The sequence below is a fragment of the Strongylocentrotus purpuratus genome, unplaced genomic scaffold, assembly GCF_000002235.5.
Source record: "Strongylocentrotus purpuratus isolate Spur 01 unplaced genomic scaffold, Spur_5.0 spur5_scaffold_9, whole genome shotgun sequence".
In the NCBI taxonomy this organism is placed as follows: domain Eukaryota; kingdom Metazoa; phylum Echinodermata; class Echinoidea; order Camarodonta; family Strongylocentrotidae; genus Strongylocentrotus; species Strongylocentrotus purpuratus.
The window spans coordinates 14,387,622-14,413,482 of record NW_022145615.1 but is presented as its reverse complement, the minus strand read 5'-3'; the positions used below and the strand labels follow the sequence as shown (position 1 = coordinate 14,413,482).

At 35.1% G+C, this 25,861-nt stretch overlaps 1 protein-coding gene across 1 annotated transcript; it reads left to right on the top strand.

The window, feature by feature from the left end:
* Nucleotides 1–25,861, top strand: LOC764301 (DIS3-like exonuclease 1). The gene is given in 28 exon segments (XM_030976961.1): nt 1–160; nt 3,477–3,634; nt 4,020–4,150; nt 5,248–5,399; nt 5,888–5,969; nt 6,525–6,675; nt 6,966–7,101; nt 7,879–7,944; nt 9,148–9,236; nt 9,989–10,098; nt 11,090–11,193; nt 11,844–11,997; nt 12,650–12,671; nt 12,674–12,797; nt 13,650–13,748; nt 14,956–15,160; nt 16,137–16,225; nt 17,554–17,710; nt 18,064–18,159; nt 18,949–19,034; nt 19,419–19,573; nt 20,699–20,760; nt 21,376–21,486; nt 22,090–22,232; nt 22,787–22,875; nt 23,430–23,512; nt 24,973–25,104; nt 25,414–25,861. Coding segments are annotated over 27 exon segments (3,135 nt in total). The 5' UTR covers nt 1–160; nt 3,477–3,504; the 3' UTR covers nt 25,591–25,861.

Sequence of the window (25,861 nt, the reverse complement as noted above, 5' to 3'; positions counted from 1 at the left end):
TCAAGGATACCAAGAGTTAAGTCGACTTACGCCAAAATGTACGTATGGGATCGGGACAAGATTATTTGGTCGAATGTCTACTCGCAGCTCGAATAGACAAACTGCTCATCTCTAGTGCAAGAAGTAGCTCGAATATCTGCATGATCTGGTGCTGAATCCTGTGAGTCATGTAGAGTCTATTTGTCAACTTATCTAACTAGAAAAAGTCGGCGCTAGTGTAGTTCCGTATCCATTTTGTTAGCAGCTTAATATCCATCATTAGCAAAGGAGTTTTAGCCCAATTTTTACTCATTTTAATCATAATCATATAGACTAGGGTCTATCGCAATTTCCACCTGAATTTGGATCACATCCGACATCAGGAAGCCTCCGTTTAGGGCTTGGATGTCGACGTCGTCGCTCAGTACCGTCTCTACGCTATAGCTCCGCACTTCAAACTGAAGCTATCAGTCCAAAAATATGCAGACTTCTCGAATGGTTTATGTATTACGAGCATCCACGATACCATAAACCATACGAGAAGTTTGCATAATTTTGGACTGATAGCTTCAGTTTGAGGTGCAGGACTACAGTGTAGAGACGGTACTGAGCAACGACGTCGACATCGAAGCCCTAAACGTAGATCTAGGCTTCCCGATGTTGGATGTGATCCAAATTCAGGTGGAAAATCTATATGATTATGATTCAAATGAGTAAACAACTGGGTTAAAATTCTCTTATTTAGAATGGATATTTAACTGCTAAAAAATGGATACGCAACTACACTAGCGCCAAAAAGTCTAGGTCCTAACTCTAAGTGAAAACTAACAACAAGTAACAATCCCAAACCAAAACAAGGGTGCCTTTGGCTTTGCCAAAACAGACAGAAATGAAGTCTACCTGCACCAGAAAGGCGGAATAAGAGATGGGAAGGGGAGGAGAAGGTGTGAAGAGATTGGGGAGGGGATCCAGAGCCGGAGCCCCGGGGGCCGTTTCTCGAAACCAACTCCATGACAGTCATATCTTTGTCGGCGACCTACGGAGATGTCATGAAGCGGATAAACCGTTTCACAAAGCCATGACAGACATGATATCGATATATCGCGATACTAGCAGCTCAAGAACATAGTCTTTGTCACGATCCATTTGATTTATCAAGAATAACCCAAAACAAGTTTTGTGGCTAAAATTGTTCAAAAAGAAATATATTCATATAAATTCTCCTAAAATAAATAATAAATAGTGTCATTATCATATTTACATCATCAAACGATTTGCATATTTCTGTAAAGATTCTTAAATTGAAGAAAAACCGGTGAGTGTTTTTTTTTCGACAGTCGAATCAAAAATTAGTTGAAGGATACCGTAATGTGATAGTTTATCAATACGTACTTTTTTGTTTATTGTGACGAGAAATTTTAGGCAAAATGTCTTTTCTCAGCCAGTTTTTATTCTAGAGTCTCATAAATACTCGTTATATAATTGATTTGATGTTGAAAATATAATTTGGATGAAGTAAACAGAGAGGGGAAAATAATGCACATAGGCCCCAAAGGTATGACGGTATCCTAAGAAAAGACTATGGATCGACTATGGAAAACGGTGTGTAACATTCTTACCTCTCTTATTTATATGTTATAGTTTAATGATTTGGGATTTAATGTTTATATTAAGCTTTTTAAAGTTTCTGTATAATTTGTATTCTCACTTTTGTACATTTGCATTTCGCATCCCAGAGAATTACGTACCAAACTCGTCTATATTTTTCTCAAAATGATAGTGAAACTAATCGTCCATTTCGCGGCCCATGGAATGGCAACAAACTGACTTGTGATGGCGCTTTACAGCAATTAAAAAGATATGACAGGTTCGGAGCAGTGACAACTCGCTTGTCGCGGAAGTTGTCGCTCATCTTGGCAAAGACGGCTTCGTGAAACACTTAGCTGACAAGTTGCATGACAGTGGCGAGATGTCGTTGATCTTGTAGTTATGACGGTTTCGAGAAACGGCCCCCCGTTTCATAAAAGTTAAAACTAGTTATCAATAACATTAACAAAGGCAAAACTATATCACTCGCAAGTATCATATTGATATATTTGCTCTCGGACTCATACTCGGCCAATCAAATATATATGCCCTCACATGCCCTCACATGTACCTCGTCTACGCGGACGATCCTCATTCTCAGACCAGCTAGTGCCCCTACTAGCCGGTAAGGGGTACTGTCTGTCACTCTGTGTATGTGATAGGTAAACAAATACAAATGTGTTTAATAAAACTGACATTTGTTTACCTTCCCCATACACAGAGTGACAGACAGTACCCCTTACGTCCTACATCCAAAATGCTCCTTCTATATCCACTTTCAAAGTAATGTTAAAAACCCATCTGTTCAAATCCATATCATGAATTTTGTATTCTCTAAACATGTCAAATAAATAAATGATGTCGTACTACTATTTCTTATGAAATATGTCATCTTTACCATAATTTAAGTTTAATAGATTAAGTTGATTTATTCATTTATCTGTAACAAACTGTAATTTTGTAACGTAACATAGCGTAACATACTGTAATTTTGTACTGAATAATATTGTGTAATGGTGGTGCTGTTGTCTCGGCTTTTATTTCGTGTAAGGACATTGCTTCACTTAATGCAGGGCTGTCAACTTTGTGGAACTGCTTCGAGCGAGATCGAATAAAATTTGTTTTTGACTCAACAGGGAAGGGGGGGGGGGGGGGGGGGGAATTGAGTAAAAACAAATACCGGTAATTAAAAAATCGAAGTGCTCACTACCCCCCCCCCTACTCCCCCGTTGAGCAAAAAGAATCCATATGATACTAGTACGCTGGTTCATTTACACTTCTGGTAGGAGGTTTTTTCATAAACCGCGAGATTGCGGGAGTGAGGGCGTGGTGGCGGGAGTCTCCCGCTACGAAATGGTGGGACGGCGGGAGAATGAGCGTGGTGGTGTGAGACTCCCTCCAAATGTGGGAGGGTTGACAGCCCTGCTTAATGGCTGCTGGGACAACAGCACCACAGCGCCTAGAAACAATGTATTAGGCGCGTTATAAAATGTGATCTATTATTATTATTACCAACTACAGTAGGGGCACTGGTCTGAGAATGAGGATTATCCGCATAAATGAGGTGCATATGAGGGCACATGGCAATTACCTATGCAAAGGCATTCTTTATCCTTCCAGGTCCCTATTTCTCTCCTGGGTATGGAGTGGCAAATGTAGATTAATACATGTTAGGGATCAACCCACGACCTTTGCATTTTAAGTTAAGGGCTTAAACCACTAGACTATGGAATCTCTTGTATGATCAGTCTTTGGACGTCCTGTTTGTACCAAAATATTGTTGTCTATAAACAAAGTGAATGAATGAATGATTAATTGGTAACATAAGATTTAATATGTACAATTTGAAAGGGCCTAATAATCAACTGTATATGTCTTGCCATTTGTATTATTCATGTCTTTACTTTTAGGTGATTTGTAACAGACGATGTCTTAAAAATGCTGAAGATAGAGAAAGTTATTCAGTTGAAGACCAAGCAAGGGAAACCATTGCGAGTAGTGCGTGAACAATATCTGAGAGATGATGTACCATGCAACAGTGAATTGTGTCCAAAGAGCTGTTCAATGTGTGAGTTAGCCAGTTCATGTTTTATCTTGAAGACTGATATTAAATGTATTAATTAATATATGCTGATATTTTTAATATTCATTATAGATGTTAACTAGTATTATTATTTTATTATTGTTATTATTGTTATTATCATTGTTATTGTTAAAAATAATAATAATTAAAAAAAAAAATTACAATTATTATTATTACTACTACCCCTCCTACTGTTCTGCTACTGCTACTATTATATTGGGATGTGCGCATGACAAGCGGGACATGCGATTTGTGAAGTATTTGAAGGATGTGAATGCTGAACCTTGTTAAAGATTAATGAAGGTTCGCTCATACTAAAGAAAAAGTACATGTTTTGATCTCAGGAGACACTTTGTATTGATATTCACAGCTGAAAGGTGTGTTGGTAGAAATGTATCTCACTATGTGATTCCTGATGGAGGAACTGCTCGAGACTACCTGGATATCCTGGAGCTAGAAGAATTCAGAGGTCTCATAGTCCTTCAAACAGTCCTGCATTTTGTGAGTTTCATATTCCTTCTTGCCATTGATTATTCTGTGTTAGCACACAAAAAATCTAGAGTATTTTGACCTCATGTAACTTCCTGAAACTAATCATTTTTTCTGTGAAGCAATGCAGAAGCAGCCTTCTCTTCATCAAGATATACAAATAGACTAAAGTCTAGTCATGAGATAATGGTAATGTGATGTTCTGATTAACTTAGTTCTGATTAATTAAAGGTTATATATGTATATATATCTAATAATGAATGAAATAAAAGCATTGTTGGAGAATACTTAAACAATTTCAAATATATTTAAATAAATGGTATACAAGTTTTTTTTTTTCCCTTACAAAGTTTTGGAATATTGTGTCATATGTGTATTACGGTATAGTATTAATGACTGCTTTATACGCTCAAGGGAAGGTTACAATTGTGCTATCGCCTGAGGCGTGCCGAGGGCAATAGCCCAATTGTAACCTTCCCGAGAGCGTATAAAAACAAATATTTCTCGAATATTAAAGTAGTCATTAATACTGTTATATGCTGAAAAAAAAAGTCAACTTATGACACCACATTGGCCTTTCTCTAGTTTATCTGCACGGTTGTCTTTCATGAGTGTATCTTTGAGAGTAGACTAGATCTAGATTTTATAGTCTAAGCAAGATATTTTTACGATAAGGTATAAAGGTATCATCTATTTGTATAAACATGTAATTACATGAATTACCAGAAATTTGTTACTGTAGCTCTGTATGCATAGACTGGTTTCAATTGAGTTTTACATGCTATCATGTTCATAAATTAATCACTCCAATATAATGATAATATTTAGATGAATTTATGTAGCCTAAATACTGTATATTTAGGTATATTCCACTGGGCTATGATAAAAGCAGAACTCCCAACAGTACTAATTTATAGACACACAAACAAAAATATTCAAAAGCTCTTGAAAACAAGTGCAAATTCAACAAAACTTTGAAGACAGCAGCACATGAGGCTTTTCTTATATCTAGTAGTAGGTTATTCCAAAGCTTTGGAGTGACGCAACTGGAATTGGAATTATTTCTTTGTTGTTGCCATTAACAATGTAATCGACTGTATTGTTATTAGGTGCAGCATAATGGAAGCAGACGTCTACTTAACCGACTTAAAGGCAAAGTGAAAGACAAGAAACAAGGCTGTGCCTTCTTTGCTGATGAATTCTGTAGAGGGGCTTTCTCTCCAAGACAGCATGGAGAGAGTGAAGAAGAGTGGCAAACTAGGTAAGAATTATAACAACATGGTGGGAATGGTTGGTGGTTGATGGTTGGTTATTGTTTTGCCTGACTGCTTTGAAAGCATGTTTATGCTGATAAGTTAGCAAACAGGGGACCGACAGCTGAAAGTCCTCTCCAAGGGACCTGATAATAAGGGCGCGAGTTTTGACTTTGTTTTGCACCAGGGACTTCTCGGTTACAAGACCACTGCTCTACCACTGAGCCATCGGGCCTCCTCAAAAGAGGATGACAGACTGAGAGACTGTCAGTGATCATAATTTTGTATCGGTTCTGAAGAGATGAGTGCTAGTTGCTGGTTCTAAAATGGATATAGTTAACAAAATTAAAACATGATCTTTTCAGTCTTTTACATCTTTACCTCAAAATTTGTCTGTCATGACAAATTTAATCTCTTCAATTTTTAGAGATATCTGTCTTCTTTTTTCTCATAATTACCTTTCCTTGTCATTTTTTTCTTCTCCTTTCCATTCCAGATTGGTGTATGCTTCAGCAGTCTGGTATTATAATCATTTAGAAGAAAGGATTGCCATCGTTGTGCTGACTGATAATCAACAGGTACTGATAAAGTGTATTCAGATGTTATCATTTCTTTTCAATTTCTAGAATATATTCTTGTATTGAAGTAAAAAACAACAACCACTAAGTATAAAGTGAAGATCACTCAGGTTCTGTGACCATACATGTACCTTTCATTTAATTGTCAAAATACAAATTGCATAATTCAACATTACAGCTATTCCAAACCAGTTGAACATAAAACAATCTAAAGGCTCACATGGAAATTGAGTTTGGAGTTGACCCATAACCTACAGGAACCAGATGGTCACTGTATGAAGCTTATGGAATTGTGATAATTCAGTAGAAATAGGTTAACTTCCACATATATCAACTCATCAATGTGCAAGTCTCTTTTATCTTTATGTAGAGTGATACTGTATCTATTAACTGATATGATATTGAAAACTGTTATTTTGAATGTTGCCAGAAGTAGAACCTTGGAGATACAGATTAGAGAAAGAAAAGAATGGTCTACTGGAAATTGTAACATTACAGGGGAATTTTTATGTTGATTGCTAGTGAAGAATAATGTTATATTGAATGTTTGTGCAGGCGATTGAGAGGTATGGGAATCAGACCATGAATGTACATGTCTGTGCAGTGGGGAACTATCTATCCTTGTTCTGGCCAGACCTTACTCAAGCTCAGGACATTCTGGAATCAGTGAAAGCATCTCTTGCAGCAGCTGAAGAAGAAGAAGAAGGTAAGCAAGTACCGCTGAGGCAATCATTATAAGATAAGAAACAGTTTAGACAGATAAATACATGTAATGAGTGACAGCATCTGTAGTGACAGCTGAAGAAGAAGGTAAGGAAGTACCGCTCAGGCAACTTAAGAATTCATTTGAAACGGCATACAAAGATACCTACCCCGGTATTCATATTCATATTCATATTCAGTGACAGCATCTGTAGTAGTATACTACAGCCCTATACTTTTGAAACATTAATATCAATAGATTTGTTTGTGAATGTTTGTTTATATGATCTGTAGATGGAAGTAAAGAGTATAGAGACCACCTAACAAGTGATGATTTGGGTTCTGGAATCAAGACGGGAAGATACATGGATGGGATGCTACGGGTTAACAAACATCATGCTCAAGAAGAGGCTTACTTACAGAGAAAAGGGTGAGTATAAATTAATAACCAATCTAAATATAATGGATATAATAATGGTGAATATTAACACTTTGGTAACGATGGGCTTCTATAGAAGCCGCAGAGCGAGTTGTTAAGTCTGTGACGACGAGCTTCTACAGAAGCCGAGATGTATCCCTAATATTTTGACAAAGTTTTCCAGCTTATTATTAGCCATTATGTGTTAAAGTTCTTTGAAGTATCATTTAGATATATCCATTCATCTCATCTATTAAAAAAATAATAAAGTTACGTGGAAAAAAATTGAGAAAAAGTGATATCATTTCAACTTTACCCTAAGTTAGTGTTCGGATCGAAAAAAGGCCTTTGAAATACCCGTACAGCTGGAGACGGACGTGTATGCGCGCGTCCATTCTATATTCTTGCCAGGATTCTTGCTTGACGACGTCATTGTATTTACATAACTGATTTAGATGCATAGTTAGAAAATAGAATATGAAACACAAAAAGAGTTATTCAAACATTGGCAGATCTATGATACAAAGAAAAAAGGCATTATGAGACAGCTATATTATTGCATTTTATTATTTATGATTCAAGGCTTCGGATTATTGGTTTTGTTGATGAAGATGGTTACATGGTGATTTTCCATCTGTGAGTGGATTATTTTCGCTGGGCAATATGAGAGGGCATTGTTTTCCTCACATTTCCATAGATGTTTTGTAGTTATTAACTTTACAGATTTTAAGGTATTATTTTTTCTGTAATTCATGTTTCTACCTATTTTTACAAACTTTTCTATTCTAGTTCGGGCCTTGGATCAAAAGATACTGAGTTAGAATGTGACATTTTGATATCCGGAACTAAAAACAGGTAAGATTTCTATAGAGTGGTGAAGTGTGACGTCATCAAAAATCTATTTTTGGAATTTCTCAATTTTTTCTTCATTTTCTGAAAGAGCATTAAAAATAATATCCAAATGTCGAAAACCAGCTGGTCATATCTCAGCCAATACTTAACTTTATTCAATTGGTTTTTGACATTTGGACATTATTTTTGATGCTCTTTCAGAAAAAAATGAAGAAAAAAAAATGAAGAGATTCAAAAAATAGATTTTTATAATGTCACATCTTCGGTACTCTATTGACTTGCTTGCAAAGCAAGAGCTGGGCGCGGCACAATTATTTCATTTAAGTTTTATATGTATTTCGTGTCAGATCTATGCACTGTAATGGGAAATACATGTACTTGCATGCCAACTTTATAAATCAAAGCCCATTGATCTCAACTGGTGAAAGGGAAAGTCCCTCAACACGCAAAAGAACATTCACTCCTTCTATGCAGTGAACGGCGGTTCCAACCCGAGAATTTGAATGTTGAACAACGTGTTTAGACTGAAAAGGGCTTACGTACGGTACATTTTTTTTTCCTAACAGAGAAACAGGGACCTTCATTGTGAAGTTTATTCCAATGCATTATAATTTATGCCAAAATTGGTATGAAACATCTCATTGAAAGTCTGTTTATCAACTCTTTAAAGTCCATACATGAAAATTGCTCAAAACCTGAATGGCATTGAAGTGGTTACCGGTAATGTGGATTGAGTGGAAACAGACTACAGTATACAAGAATTGCAGAACAGCGAAGTGTAGAAAACTTTTGCAATCAACCTCCACACTGGAAGAAAATACTATAATAGAGACAGATTAGGATATTATGCAAAATGTGCTTTCAATTGTCCCTTGGTTTATGTTTCTATAAATTTATTCCAATTTCTAAAAAAGCATTTCTGGCATTGATTCAATTCCTTGTACCTTAATATGGATCATAATAGGGAAATAAACTCATGAGATATTACGGTCATTTTGTCATTGCAAATTTTAAGAAATCTACTCCGATGGAAGATTGTCTGCCCTATTAAACCAATATGCTAAGATTAAGAAGTGAACTTTTAACTCTTGAAAGTTCATTTATGGTACCATAGTTGTGTGTCTATGCGGTGGCATTGAATTTGATATGGAATTTTTAAGACGTCTTCATCATTAAGAATCAATTCCTTCTTTTTTTCTGTACCAGAAATCGAGCAGTGCATGGAGACATAGTGGTGGTTGAATTGCTTCCAAAGGCTCAATGGACTGGCAAGAAACTGGTCTTAAAATCTGGAGGTAACTTTCAGTCATACTTTATTACTTCTTTGTATCTTGCTTTTTTTTTGTATTGTCTATTTTTTGGAATTTCTAAAAATAATAGTTTTACAAGTATTATTAGTATTTGTACAACTTTGATTCGATCTCTGTTTCCAGTACAGTGTACTTTCAATTTTCTTTGTAATATTGAACAATTGTTTTTCACATGTGGTTTATAATGAAACATGTCTTGGAAAGGTTACATTCAGTCTTTTTGTGAAGAAAATTACTATTCAATCTGGAAGGAGATATTAGGAAAAAATAATAATTTGAAGGTCAATGTTAGTGAACATACATAGAGAAGCAACAACTCATTAGTTGTTTAATTATATGGAATGAAGTAGAAATATAGAATGTAAATATTACAAAGTATGACTTTCACAGAAAAAAGAATCCCAATTACATGTGCTTAGACAAGATCCAGTTCTGTATGCCATCAAGAATGAATGCTTCGAATTATTCTCTAGATGTGTTTACTGCAGTGAAACCTGTCTTTAAAGAGGACCCAAGTGAGACAAGAAAAGTGGTCTTTCTAGGCAGGGGGTCTCTATGTACAGGTTTCAATGAGAAACCCGGCATTTTCAAGTGGTCTTGACAGGTGGTCTTTCTAAACAGGTGGTGGTTAAAGCAGGTTTGACTGTATTACATGCTTTGCTTGGTCTCTCGCCTACTCAAATGTCACAGGGGAGTTATAACAAGTCTGTTCATATTGTGTATCTTTCCATCCTTAGATGATAGAGAGGCGGAGGACGTGAGCGATGCGGTTCCATGTGGTAGAGTGGTTGGTATCTTAGAGAGAAACTGGAGGGATTATGTAGCTACATTCCCAGAGAAAGATGAGGTAAAACATTTCCACTCCTTTCTGTTACTCATTCAAAGGTCTTCTTTCTTTTTATACCTTCCTCTCTTAAAGGGGGTGTAGCATGACAAATACTGGTTGATGCCATCTATGACTTCTTTAAGACAACTGCACGTAAATGAATGGAGTTGACTAAAGGTCAGCGAACACTAGAATTCGCGAAACAGACTAAAGTTCTCCTCACGCTTCGGTTTTGCATATGTTGCACGCACGTGAATACTGCGGTCGCATCGTCCGTAGTCATATTATACCCAATTGCCCCCAAGTCAGGCCACGGGAAAGATATAGTCTCGTCATGCTACACCCCCTTTAAACTCCTCAATTAAAAAAAAATTCTTTTAATGTTTTCCTTTTATCACCCCTTGGAATCAATCGCCGTTTTAGAGCCAGAAAGGAGTTAAATCAAACACTTGAACAAAGAATTAACACCCTTCTGGCTCTGAACAGACAATATGTATCTCTTTTATCTTTCTTATTTTGACTCTCTCTCTTTTGTGCTCCTATATGTATTTTACATGTATTTGTTGTGACATGATGATGAATTGACTGTCTACAATAGAGGTTAATTATTTAGATTCGAAGGTCAAAGACCTATCATGTGTCGGTTATAAACATGCTTCATCATTTGATATCCCATATTTGTTCATCAGATTAATTTTGGTCACACTTGTACCACTCCCGGTAAGCCTATGCATTGCTATAGAGAGAAACTGGTGGAAAAAACACAAAAAGGTACATTGATATTGAAGTCAAAGGTCAGAGCTTACATGTCAAATTTTGAAGAGATTAAAAAGGTGAATATCATTTTAATGCAATGTTTCCCCATGGTTTCCACATAGCATGAAGGCAATATTTTTATGACCATGATTATATTATATATGTGGGCTACCGGTATGTTAACATCTGTAAGTGATTATGCTATCAAATCCTGATCACTATTATTACCATGGTGACGCATCACTTCTATTCTCAGACAGGAGCAAGTCGAGGAAGTAAGATTCTCGTCATCCCATGGGATTATAGAATCCCTAAGATAAGGGTTAGTACCAGACAAGCAGATGCACTCAATGATCAAAGGTAAATATTTTCTTCTTCATTTTTCATCCTATTTACGTCTACTTCTTGGCAGTCAATCACAGCCCTTTAATCTTTCGCGTGCTTGTTCCTTTAGTTTCTGCTGATATTGTCTGACTTCTGCTTCCTGTTCATTCTTGCGATGTACTCTGATGAGGACAAGACAAAAAGCTTTAGCATGCCTGTTTTCATTGCTATTTGAATTCTTTAAGTACTTATCATTTCTTTAGAACAATTCATGTTCTTTAAATGAAGACCTACTGTTCTAATCTTTAACAAAACAAAGTTATAAAGAGCTATGAGGAGATTGTGATGGAGCAATATTCTTTTTTTTTGCTATTTACATTGTTATTTTAATTCTTTTTAAGTACTTATCATTTCTTTAGAAAAATTCATGTTCTTTAAATGAAGACCTACTGTTCTAATCTTTAACAAAACAAAGTTATAAAGAGCTATAAGGAGATTGTGATGGAGCAATATTCTTTTTTTTTTGCTATTTACATTGCTATTTTAATTCTTTTTAAGTACCTATCATTTCTTTAGAATAATTCATGTTCTTTAAATGAAGACCTACTGTTCTAATCTTTAACAAAAAAAAGTTATAAAGAGCTATGAGGAGATTGTGATGGAGCAACATTCTTTTTATTTTTAAGGATTGTTGTTCGACTTGACAACTGGCCTGCAGACTCCCAGTATCCTAATGGTCACTATGTGCGGTCACTCGGTCCTATTGGTCAACTGGAGACAGAAGTGGCAGCTACCTTGATTGAAAACAGCTTACCAGTGGGTCCTTTCTCTGAAGGACAGGTGAGGTTACATGTCAGAATAGGAGTAGGATAAAAAATAATGAAGAGCCCTCTCATGAGATTAATGTGGATTGATCTCAAGTTCTCCAATCAGATGCAAACTTACAATTGACTATCTCGTGTGTACAGAGTTGTGAATGAATGATATCAAGGACAAGTCTCATATTAAGATGGGGTTTGGCTAGAATGTTAGAATAGCTTGTGTTTTATTGAACAACATGTTGCAAAACAGAACTGGTTTTGATTCAAACATTTGGAAGGGATCGTGTTTATTTTCAAGTCCGACTTGGTAACGGTACGCAAGGTTTTATGTAAATCTTTGTTTTCTTCATAGTCCTTATCCGTGTAACGCAAGGTTAAGACAGATGTTGATTTGATAAATTCTAGCTGTATACAATTTTTTTGTTTAGATGATTATTACACTTTAACGATTTAAAGATATCATCAAGATATATCGGCATCGTTTCCCGAAACCGTCACAAGTACAAGTTCATTGACATCCCATCGATACACATGTTTATTTTGATACAAGTGTTTCAATTAGTTTTGGGCAATCTTATACTTATGACGGTTTCGTGAAATACTGCCCAGGTGACTTGTGCTTCTTTTTCCAAACAAGTGGCAATGACACATGTCTAACTTTACAACAACAGATTAAAGAAATGCCTGTTAATACCTGGGACAACCCTGGCTAATGACTGACGAGGAGATTGGTAAACGGAAAGACCTGCGCAACTCACACCTTATCTTCAGTATTGACCCCAAAGGCTGTGAGGATGTGGATGATACTTTATCTGTGAGGTAAGAGGGCTTTAAGGTGCCTTGAGAATGTTGATAGTACTCTGTCTTGAGTCTCATTTTATGATCTTTTGAATGAAAGATTGGTACTTCTCTTATGATATGTACACATGTATGATCATGTATGCTATTTTTATGCTAAATATTGAAGATAATATTGTGCGCTCTGAAATCTTATTTGATGTTACCAAATATGGTCAGATACTACTACTAACTATATAGGATATTTATAATGCTATCAGGGGGGCGTTTCACAAAACAGTTTTTGTTATAAGCTACTGAAATCCTTGCTTCTGATTGGTTATCAGCAGATTTGTCACTGATATTTGTCACACGTCATTGAAAGAAGGCTTTGTGAAACGGGTCCCAGGTGTCGCAGTCAAGTGGTTCAATCACTTAACTGGAAATACCATGGTCGTGGATTAGAGGCCTGATACGAGCACTTATGTCCTTGAACAAGGCATTTTATCTGTAAAATTGTTGGGTACCTAGTAGGATGCAGACGTCTTTGTGGTCGGATTAGAATGTGCCCCCCAGTATAAGGGCAACTATCTGGAATACTCTCCAGGGAGTGGAGAAATGTGTACTATAATAATAATTATTAAAAAAATGACTTTATTAATGTGCATAATAGCTATTTAATAATGGTACTGAATAATTAAATAATAGAGGTAATAATAGTACTACAATCATTTATCTCCATCTATTGATAACATTTCTTTGACTTTCTCTTCTCTTTCCATGCATTCTCTTCCTTCTTTCACTCTGCTCTCTCTCTTGATTTGTTACTTTCCTTCACATAACTCAATTCTATTCTTTCTTCCCTATCTATCATGCACATTATAAACTATTCAGGGAGCTTGGCAATGGAAACATAGAGCTTGGTGTGCACATAGCAGATGTATCCTACTTTGTTAAGGAAGGCTCTCTCACAGATCTTGAAGCAAGATTAAGGTATCATTTTCACAAACATTTCACTGTTCACCTTCTGTACAATATTTTCACACTGTTTAAAAAAATGTTCATAATTGTTATTAATTATTGTTAATAAAAACAACAAAGTTGCAAATGTTGTGTCATCTGATATTTTTTTAATGACTATTTCTTGTGATCTCAATGAATATTAGGATGTTTGGCAAATACCCCTAGAAGATGTGGTACAGTCACTTGCTACAATGTAGTGAGACTATCTCGGCTTTTTAATATGCTTTAAAGCTAACAGAATTAATAGGATCTAAAATGATAACGTTTTTTAAATTACTACTAGTAAATATTTCTATGAACAATAATATATGAGGGTATTCAAGAATAAATGCATACCTGCCAATCACCCCGATTTAGGCGGAGTTCCTCCGCATTTTTCATACGAACTCCGAATTCCGAATGCATGCCTCAAAACTCCGATTTTTTTTAAATTTATTTTTTAAATTTTTTAAAAATTTTTTTAAAATTTTTTTAAATTTTTTTTAGAGTGTAATGCACTTGGAGAGTATATAACTATTATGTTTGTATTTCGAAATGTAAAGCGCCTTGAGCATGTTCATGTAAAGGCGCTCAATAAAACCAATATGTATGTATGTATGTATAAGACTAAAGCATAACACAGCACTGATAACCAGATCACGCCGACATCCGTGCTCGCGCTCATAGAAGATATACACAGTGCAGCCCGAACGTGATCGTTAGTTCCCCACCCCCCAATCTACGGGCTACTACCCCAATCCTTCGGTGATTCGCGACCTCATAGTCCATCCAGAAAAATTTACTCCTAATTTCTCTTGTCTCAGGTTGGCAGGTATGTAAATGGTCAATATTTTGTAATTCTTATTTGTACCATATTTAAAGATAGACATGCTTCTTTGCAGACTACATGTATATATGTACCGGTATGTGTTTAATTGTCATTCCTGAGGAAGGGGGACTCCCCGTAAAAAAATTGGAAATAAAATGACAAAGTTGGCATAAAGTGCATTTCTTCAAAGTGTGATCTCGAAACTGTTAAACACTGCCAGTACTTGGATGAATCAACATGTAATACAGAAGCTTATCATTATTATTAGTTTCTATTATAATTACACTTTACATAAGTCATTCTTGTATGTAAATGCTGACATTAAATGTAGTACCATTCAGGGGTGACAATGTTAACATTGTATTTTAGATCAACCACGGTATATCTAGCGGACAGACGCTATGACATGCTTCCCGAGATTCTTAGTGCTGATCTCTGCTCTCTGATTGGTGGAGTTGATCGCTATGCTGTCAGTGTGCTGTGGGAGTTGAAACCATTCACATTTGAAGTGATCAAGGATAAAGTTTGGTATGGGAGAACCATTATCCGCTCAGCTTACAAGATGTTCTATGAGGTATGTTTATCCATTCTAGGTAAACCGTAAGCCTCCCGTACCCGTCTCTGATCATCCTGAATTGTATTAGATAGGAAATCTAAACAAATATCATCTTCCTGAAGTTTATTTAAGTAAAAAAAAAAATAACAGGTAGAATAGTGTTTGAAATAGTGAATGGATAAAAGGAAGATTGACATCTTATCATCGAAAATATTTGAGCCTATTTGGTAAATTGTTTTATATTGACAGATTTAAGCGTTTTCATTTTCATCATCATGAAATACCTTAGATGTACATTTGGAGAGTTAACATAATATACACTTTAAAAAAAAAAAGAGATGTGGTATGTTTTAAGTTCTCCTTGAAGCAGAGGTTTCATGTGTAAACAGTATAAAGAAAGGCATTAAATCAATCTATACAGATTATGACATATGGATAAAGTATTGTAGATCATGTCTTACTCTTGTTATGGTAAATTAATGAAGGTAAATGATTTAAAGACTATAGATAAAAGGTTTCATTCGTAATAGGCTGATGAATTTTCAGCTGCTTCTGTGTGAGCCAGATTTCTTTTGTTAATGCACTTTTAGTTCTACATGTTCATATACTGGTATGCTCTCCTATGGATCACCAAAATGAGCTGCGGATAAAACCAGAAATTCTTATAATGTAAACTTTCAGGTGTTGTTAACACATACTATATTGACCAGGAAGAAACTCATGTGATATATTTATTTGTTATGTCTAAATCATAGATCTAAAGAAAGAATTTCACAGAATGTAAGTTTTGCCAAGCTGTACCTCTTGCAAAATTGTCATCACTTTCTGGTTATACAACATGCTTTTTGCTCATCAGCAAATCATTCTTTCTTGTACTATTTTTCAATTGTTTTCTTCTTCAGTTTCTCTTCAAAGAGAAAAAAATAGGGCAAAATGTAACAAATGTTTTTTGTATATCTTGAAGTTAGTTTGAATTGATTTTTTTTTTATGCAGGCTGCTCAAATGCTGCATGATGGGAAGACATTGTCAGCAGACGACATCCCTGAACTGAGAGATGTAGATGATATGACCAAGGAACTAGAGTAAGAATTTACACCCTCCTTCTCCTTTTATAGTTTACCTGTATACAGATTATTTGTATATAGTGTAATAGATGGAATAGGAAAACATTTGAAATTTGAGATTTTTTTTGCAGTCTGGAAATGAAAATAAATGCACTGTTGATGTAATGATACATATCATGAATTTACATTATTGAGATATTATAATACGCTTTTAATACAAAGCTATGAAAAAAGAAAAAACAGTAGTTCAATGAGAAAAGCTTTAATGAGCTTGTTTGTTTCTATAAACAACATACATGTATGTCATAATGTATGCACACATTCCATTTATGGAGTGTACAACCTGTTGTACATTGATTGTTTATTACAGTCTAAATATTGATAAAGACCTGTTATCACCAGATTGTGGATTACATGATTCACGGTTCAAGCCCCGCAGTGGCATTAATGTCCTTGGGCATGACATAATCTAAATTTGCCACTCTTCACCCAGGTGTAGTAAATGGGTACCTGATGGGAATGTATTCTCTGAATGCCTTTAGCACCCTGGGTAAGCTTTGCTAAAGCCAGTGCAATAATAGCACTTTGCAGGCCTCTTGAACATCCCCTGGGATGGATATGTGCACAATATATTAAAATAAAGCTATTATTATTATTATTATTGATTATGAACCTAGAATGAAAAACTTTTAACATTTTTTCAGAGGTTGCCTGTCTAACAATTTTTTTACAGGTTACTGCATTATTTGCTTATGCAATATTATGTAACCTAGATGAGAAATTGCTTAAATGATTGTCATAATACCAAATTAGGATCATTATAGCATCTTTTCCTTTTAATATTACTTACAGAGATAAAATTGATGGTAAAATAATTCCAGAAGGCCACCCTTGGCTACGGGGTGAAAATTGAAAGATAATTGATGTTATGCTATCTCTCATAGTTGTCTCTTTTAAAGGGATTGGGTAACTTTGTCTCAGATTCTGAAACAAAATCCTGGTTTTAGTTCATTCTGCAATGATAATTATAAACCTTTAGGTCAGTCAGGAACCTCATGACTTTTACAAGCCGATTGCCTGTCTGATTATCAAGATATTTATGATTGTAAATCGAAATCAAATTTCACGTTTTCCTAACGTTTTTCATAGCACTTCAGTCTATTGGGGAAAACAAGTGTGGTAAAACCGGTCACTTAAAGATTTTAACTTTTTAATCATTTTGAAGTGCAATTTTTTTAGGACTTCAATATTACACCATATCAAAGACACTAATAACACGTAGGGCCGTGCATCTCAGATTTAACATTGTTAAACAATGCCTTTAAATTGTTGTAATTAATGTTTAGGCTGCAGAGGTTGAAGTGGGCCGTGGATCAGCTGATGATGATTGCTAGGCGGCTCAAGGCACAGCGGGAGGTTGGGGGCGCTGTTCAGCTAGAAGGGACAGAGGTTAAAGTTGAACTCAACGAAGAGCAAGAGATTGAAAACCTTGTACCAAAGCAGGTTGGTGTTATACGCACTTCCCCTTCTCTATCAATCTTTCAAATTCTACCCTATACGTCTGCTCTTTCTTTAATCTGTCTATTTATCTCTTGTCCTTTCAGTTTTCTTTTATCACACAAAGTAAATCACAGACACACTTTTAATTTCTGAATTTTCCCCTTTCTTACTTACCGGTAAATAGGGATGTGATTTGTTTTCTGTTCATGCTGATTTGATTTGGTCTGAAAATAGATTGAAGTCCTAATAACATTCCATATTTTTAATATATAATCAGGAAATTGTCCTTTCCTGGAGGCCATTTTGAATTGATTTTCAACCAAGTCTTCTTTGTCAATGTTGTTGTTGTTGAATAGACTATGGAGATACATGAGACCATAGCTGAATGCATGATCTATGCCAACCATTGGGTAGCTAAGAAGATAGCTCAGTCTTACCCTCAAGCTGCTCTGGTGAGTCACTTCTTGTTCCTATTCATTCTATTCAATCTATCATCTTGTGACAATAGTGATTGGAAGAACATTTACTTGGATGTTGTATCGATGACCTCATATTATAGTATATCTTTAAAGTGCTTTAAGACATTGTAGGGGCATATTAACACGTAATGCATATGATTACCTATTCTTATCACCTCTGTTGGTGTATATACATGTATACAATGCTTTGGAAGTATACATGGTTGTTTTATACGGATAAAGTTGATTAGTTGGGATGTGATTAGATTGTGAAAGAAACTGTGTGTCATTATTTGAATGTGAAGGCATTTGAAGAGCAATTCCTTTTCAGGGGTCATTTCTTTATTGATATTCTTTCAAATTGACGCAAAAAGTATTAGAAAACATCCACATTATTTATCATCTTAACCAGAACTCAAATTTCTCTTAAAATATGACTTGTATCTTTGGTTGTCTCTCAAGCAGTGCAATGGTAAGAATGTGTAGTCAAAGCAACTACGGTAATAGTTCTGTAAAGGGATTTACTTGTTGGATTTGTTGTCAAATGTTTGCCCTCTTTAGTAACTGTCAAGTGAGAGTGAAAGATACATGTTATATGAAGATGTTGATGATGAATTTGTTTACTACATGTCACTTGATATGGTTAATCCATTTACATGTACAAAAAAAATCTGACAGTCAAAGTTAATTAATATGAAAATTATGAGAGCTTGTTTAGAATTTGCTTTTGGAGAAATGTTTGATCGGAAAATAAATTAGAATTATTTGGAATGTTTGTCTTAGCTGAGACACCATCCACTTCCGAGGCAAGAACAGTTCCAGGATCTGATAACCAGCGCCAGGTCCAAGGGATTTCATGTAGATACCAGGTACACCTCTTATGAGTTTAATATCACATTTTAAGTCATGGGTTTATATAAGAAATTGTGAAATGTCTACTAATTTCTGTCCATATTTAAATAGAAGGATGAAAGATTTTTTCTTAACCAATGCTGGTAATTTCGAGTCAAAATTGTTTTATTCTTTTAAATCATTAATCATCATTTTCATTATAGACTTTTTTTTAAAGCTTTTGCTTTTGTGAAATCCGGATTTACCCAGCTAGGAAGCATTTTTTGTCAAATTATATTGATGTGGATTGATATAAATTTAGTCTTGTTCTGAAATTGCTCACACAAAAAAGGTCTTAATATTTTATCTGATTTGAAGTGAACGCTATTTCATCATGTAGCTCTTTTCTTCTTACCCTTCAGTACAAACAAGAAACTTGCCGAGTCACTTGATGGATGTATAGATAGAAGAGACCCAGTGTTTAACAAAATCCTTCGTTCCTTAGCAACCAAGGCCATGTCTAATGCTCTCTACTTCTCAACTGGTAGTCTGTCTGTCGATCAGTTCTTTCACTATGGTGAGCTAAGTTTTACGTTTTGGGTGCCAACTAAAAAAATGTCGGAAGTAAAAACGTCAGTGGTATTGAGCGTGACAGGTTAACATATCAGATGTAAAGGTGTTTGATATATTAGAATGTCGGCAGATGTAAAAGTGTCGGAGGTATTTGTCAGAGGTTAAAATGCATGTACCATTCAGTTTGATTGATGCTGTTTGCAATAAATTAATTCCTAAGGCAATCATGATTTTTGGTACAAGTGTCTAGAGAAAATGATTTGTCTGATCTCCCTTCCTCATATCTTTTCTATGTATGAATGTGATTCTAAACAAATTTTGTTTTCATTCATATCTGCCAGGACTTACCGAATGCATTGTCCAGTGACGAATTAATCTTAAAGTGTACCAATCACCAAAAGATATTTTGATTTATATGTTTTTTTTAATTTCATTTATTTATTAAAACATCTTTAAACAGGATAACATTGGTCAGCTTGCAGGCTGTTTTACCTAATGGTCCTGCATAAAGAAGGAAATTACAAATTTAAGAACTGACAATACAAGTATTTACAAGGAAAATAGCAGTTGTATACAAGCGATAAAAATAGACACAACATAAATAGGAAATAACACGAGAGAAAAACAGAAAGATATACATACCTCTTGTGGAAAAATACTATTATTATTATTACTATTTTATCTTACAAGAAATAGTGCACTAGATCACTGAGACTGGCAAATGTGTTTAAATATTGCATACGACTGCACTGATTCTATCTCCCCTCATTGATCACGTTTGTCATAATGACTACTGACTGGATAGAGTTCATCTCTTTTTATGCATCATGTTTGTTTTTCAGTTTCAGTTTCATTTATTTCTCCTCAAAAGATCAACAGATAAAAATACATATATAAACAGACAAATGTATGACAATACATGAGATAGAATTATAAAAGTGAGGAGGGCAGTGGCCAAAAAGAAAACAAACCTTGTAAGAGGCCAACCCTTTAAGAAGACAAGATATACAAAACATCAAAAAGGAACACAAGATAAAATAAGAAATGAAGTACCTACCGGTAACCTATTACAAACTAACTATTTTGTGATGATGGCTCTTGACTAGATTGCCTTTTGGTTTATTTTCAGGTCTGGCAATGGACAGGTACACCCATTTTACATCTCCAATACGCAGATATGCTGATATTATTGTAAGTATGGCAGTAATTGAAACAGAAAAAGAAAATGAAAAGATAAACTTGCAAAAATTTTGACCCAATTTAATTTTATTCTATATAATTTTTTGATCTTTTTTGACATACATGTATGACTAAGAAAGCAAATACGGATTGCAAAGTATATCAGAAAGATTAAAGATATTGTATAAGAAATTTGCATGTTCCATTAGGTTTGTACTTCTGCTTTTTTTTAATTCTGCACAGTTGGTCATCTACATAAAAAAAACTATGTAGAAGTAGTGAATGGTATTTGTGTAATATTATTAGCCCTACATAGATTGAATAAAAAAGGTAACTGTACATATGATTCTGTTGGAGAATCAGAGGTTTGTTGGCTAATACTTGGTATGTGCAAACTGTACTAGCTTCTCAGTTAGACGTACATGTATATGCCTTGTAAGATGTCAAACTTGACCTGTCTTATGCACTCCTGGTACTTATGCTTAATGTATCCAAAGTCTTTAGCACAACATAGATTTAGAATGATGATATGAAAGTATACTCTGCCATATGTGGGTAATGCTATGGATGAAACTTACATATATTCACCTGTAAATTGATTAATTTTCATTAATTGTTACTTTGTAGGTGCATCGTCTGTTGCTTGCAGCTGTTGAAGAGGAACGAGAAGCAGAAATTGGGTTACTAAGCAACCAGAATCTGCAGGAACTCTGTCGACACCTGAACAAGAAACATAGAGTAAGTATGAGAATTTGTTTAATGGGCAAAAGTCCTAAAGCTACCAGGGTACATAAGCTACACCCCCACAAGTATGCACAATACAACTTTGTAGGTGAATGAGCAACGAGAATGTCATAAAGGCTTACCAAATATGTTTAGAAATGTTTGTATATTACTTGCCATGTTATCAGTAGTTTTAAATTGACAGAAGTGAAATTCACATTAGCTGCAAATTCAAGATTTGCATTTATTTATTACATGTGCACAGCTGATGGACCTTTAATTTTACATGAGCATTGAAAATGACATGAAATTACGCGCTAGTGACATTTGTCTGTTGTTATTTTTGTTCTACTATAGTTAGCTTCAGAAAATGTAGAACCAATATCAACAAAAGAAACACTTAAAACACTAAATGAGAGAACTTTCTGGCCATAGAAGAAAAAAAGTGCATAGCATAATGGACTCCCTGTGATACAATTACCAGCTGATACATGTATCTTACTTTGTTCAACATTTTTGTTGAAATTTATGTGTGTGTGTGCGTTTGTGTGTTGTAGAGGGATGTAAGATGCGTTCCTAATTACCAAGACTAATTTGTTTGATGTTTTTTTTTTCCAGGCTGCACAGACTGCCCAGAAAGACTCACAGGAACTGTTTCAGGCCATGTTTTTTCAGGATCGAGACGCACAGGATGAAGCATGTATCGTTGATGCTGTCATTCAGAACCTGAGGAATAATGGCATCCTGGCTTATATTCCAAGGTAGGCAGAGGGATCCTGCATGTTCCTTCCTCCTAACGCAACTACGTTATTTGGCACCAGCTACAAGTATATTTAGCACTTCTGGTTCCCATACAGATACAATGGGTTGAGAACTGAAAGTCCAATAGAAATGATAGTTTTGGAACCAATAAACTACAGGTAACAGATTATGATGGTGCCTACATAGATCTCATTTAATCACCGAGGGAGTTCATGAAACCTGAACAATAGTCGAGTAAAATTTAGAAATTAGTTGACATTGCTGTACATTCTTTATGGATGCCGGAAGAAATCTTGTCTTATCGTCTTCCTCAGTATAGTATCTGCATATGTGCTGACCTGCACAGAGTGGGAAGAAGGTCGCCATCTACAGTTGAAAAATATACTCATTTGACCATGTAGTCAATATAAACAATGGAAAATGACTAGGAGTCAAGTGTGCTAATAACAAAATCATGTGAAGGGCTGTGGAACAATCACACCTTTGAATCTGTAAGGACTACATGTATCAAATATTATTATTTTCATTGTAATTTTGTATTCTTTTTATCCAGGTATGGTATTAAGGGAGCAGTTTACCTTCGAGACAAAGCTGGACTAGTTTGCGATACATCCATCCCACATCAACCGCAATGGGTACAAGGTATATATATCCACTTCTTTAATCATCAGAACATAGTCATATTGGCAAAAAATCATGAACAGTGATATACTTTGTTTATACCAGACGCACATTGACTCCTACATGCCTATCAAAATTTGTAATACTAAAGCCTTCATTGTCGCGCCTAATGCACGTTTTCCTGTATTACCTCTACTCCTTTGAGGCTTGCACACACACACACATAACAAAAACACAGCTTTTTTGTGTGTTTATATACTGGATGAATGGTAAGTGGGGATGAAAAAGGTATCTGAGTGCAACAAAAGTCCCATGCATACCAGTTCTCACTTTACTTTATGATACAAAAATGTAGAGTGCTGTTCACTTATTAGTATCCTTAAAAAAATCACTGTGTTAAACAGCAGTGGTTTATTGTGGCATACATATGCAAACAAGCCTTACTAGTAAGAGGATCTAAAGGGACTTAATGATAATTGTCGTCATAGATTCTATTTCAATATCAGTGTTTTCGACGGGCCTTTCAATCATTTGATCATAATTTGATTGTGTGTTTCTCTCTCTCTGTCTGACAGGTTCTCTCTCAAGATCAGAGTTTGCTATCACTGTGCAGGGAGGGGGACACGTATCCACATACCAACTCTTTGACCACATCACGGTGAGTTCAAACATTACAGAGTTTATGACCAGGGGGGCGTTTCACTAAGCCTTTTTTCAATGACAAATGACAAAAATCAGTGACAAATCTGCTGATAACCAATCAGAAGCAAGGATTTCAGTAGCTTATAACAAAACCTGTCATTTTTCGCTGATGACAAGTTTTGTGAAAGGCCCACCAGGTTCAATTTGTCCTTTTATTTATTTATTTATTTTATTTATTTCTAATCTTTTGTCAGGGTAGCCCGTTCACCTTCAAGTAGTGGTCTTCCATGGGGCCCTGCATAAACATGAACATATTTACATCGTTTATAACGTTTATACAAAACAGTTTTGAAAACAGACTCATTTGCAAAATAAACATATATCATTAACCTATTAAACAGTAATGTCAATAGGAAAATATTGATTAAGTCGCAATTATGTGAATAAGTCATGTTAATATTACAGAACATTATGTCCTTCAGAATGTCCTTCAGAATCAGTATGAATATTTTCCATGCAGTAGAAGTCCATATGTATATGATACAAATTTTCAAAAGGAGACTTAAAAGCTTTCTTCTGAATAGTTACCTGGCTATTGCATTCCCCAATCAAATATAATTTGTAGTGTGACTTCATGCCAATTTGATTGTTTCTTTTTATAAACATGTATGTATTTATCAATGTTTTGCATTTAAAAGTGATTTTTTTTTTTTTGTATTACTGAATCAGTTATTGTTATTATTGTTGTTTTTGTTTTTTTTCTCATAAAATAATAATTCATGATAATAACTTTTACAGGGGGGCTTACACCCTACAAGCTCTGCTTTTTAGTTGGCCCTCCTTCCCTTTCAATTTCATGTTTATTTTTTTAATGTATTGTATTGTGCAAATTGATCTATATGTATAGAAATATGTGAATATGTTAAAATGTACCATCATTGTAAATAGGAACGATTGAAAGAGGAAAAATAAATGAATTGAATTGAATTGAATTGAATTGAATATATTATCATCCATCCTGTGCATAAGCAAACTCAATTTTACTTATGATTGTAGAGAGACATCGTGTCTGCTAGAATTTCAATGCACTCAGTGATAAAGAAATTACTAAATGGATTACAGTATCTTTTATATTGCAAAGTTGAAAGACTGGTTGAAATATGAAAGTTCCCAAGATGGGTAAGCCTAGGAGCTACTGAAATGCCCTATTACTGTGGCTACCTACATGATATACTAGCAATCCAACCCTTTTAGAGTAGTCTGTTAAGTTTGAATTTGTTAAGTTTGAAAAAAGTCAGCCTAAGGCACAAGGTCAGATTGGCAACTAATACAATTGTTTCATGTTTAAAATATTCTAATTTTTGTTTGGATGATATCCCCTAGCAGATTCGATTAGAAATTTAAAAATAAAGTTTTTTACAAGGCTGAGTAAGTAAATGAACACAAGAATGATTTGATCTGATTATACACTTGTAGGTTGGTATACGAGTTCAAAGCTCCAGAGCTCACCCACATTCACTCAGATTGGAGCTACTAGCATCAGAGCCTCATAATGCTGGCCTGCAGACTGATGGACTAGGCAGCACACTCAGGACTAACATTGTACAGGTATGACTAGGCAGTACACTCAGGACTAACATTGTACGGGTATGACTAGGCAGTACACTCAGGACTAACATTGTACAGGTATGTCTAGGCAGATTTGTCTATGTACCATTCCACTTTATATTTCTATTTTCATATGTATATGCCTATTTATTTTGATAATGTAAGTTTTCTTCATTTAATTTGTGTATGTTAATTATGTTAAGTGCATGAATACTGTATGAATACTAAGCACTATATAAATTATTATGATTATTATTATGTAATTATTACTTCTTATTGTATTTTCATTATTTTCTGTTACCATATTAGGAGGTGAAGTCGCTGAGTGATGAGAGCCCGTTTTCATCGATAACCCTGCAGGACCAAATCAAAGTCTTAGGATCCAGCCTTCCTGTACTACACAGACAGTATGGACAGACTGATGGAAGCTTCTACACCATGTTTCAAGACTTCTCTCATATGAACTTAAAAGAGAAAGATTCATGACAAAAATAATAATTATAATAAAACAGTGCTTATGAAGTGCTTTCCACTTAAGTCTCTATAAAGCGCTAACAGTATGGGCAGACTACTTCTATATCATGCAAATATACATAATGAAGGTAAAGTAGAAATCTTTCATTTGTTAAAGATGATGATGATGATGTATACTATTTTCAGAATGTCCAATTGTGGCCTTTACATGCCATTTTTGTCTCGCCTGCATAGCAAAAAGCGAGACATAGGCGCCGCTTTTCCGGTGATGGCGACGGCGGCG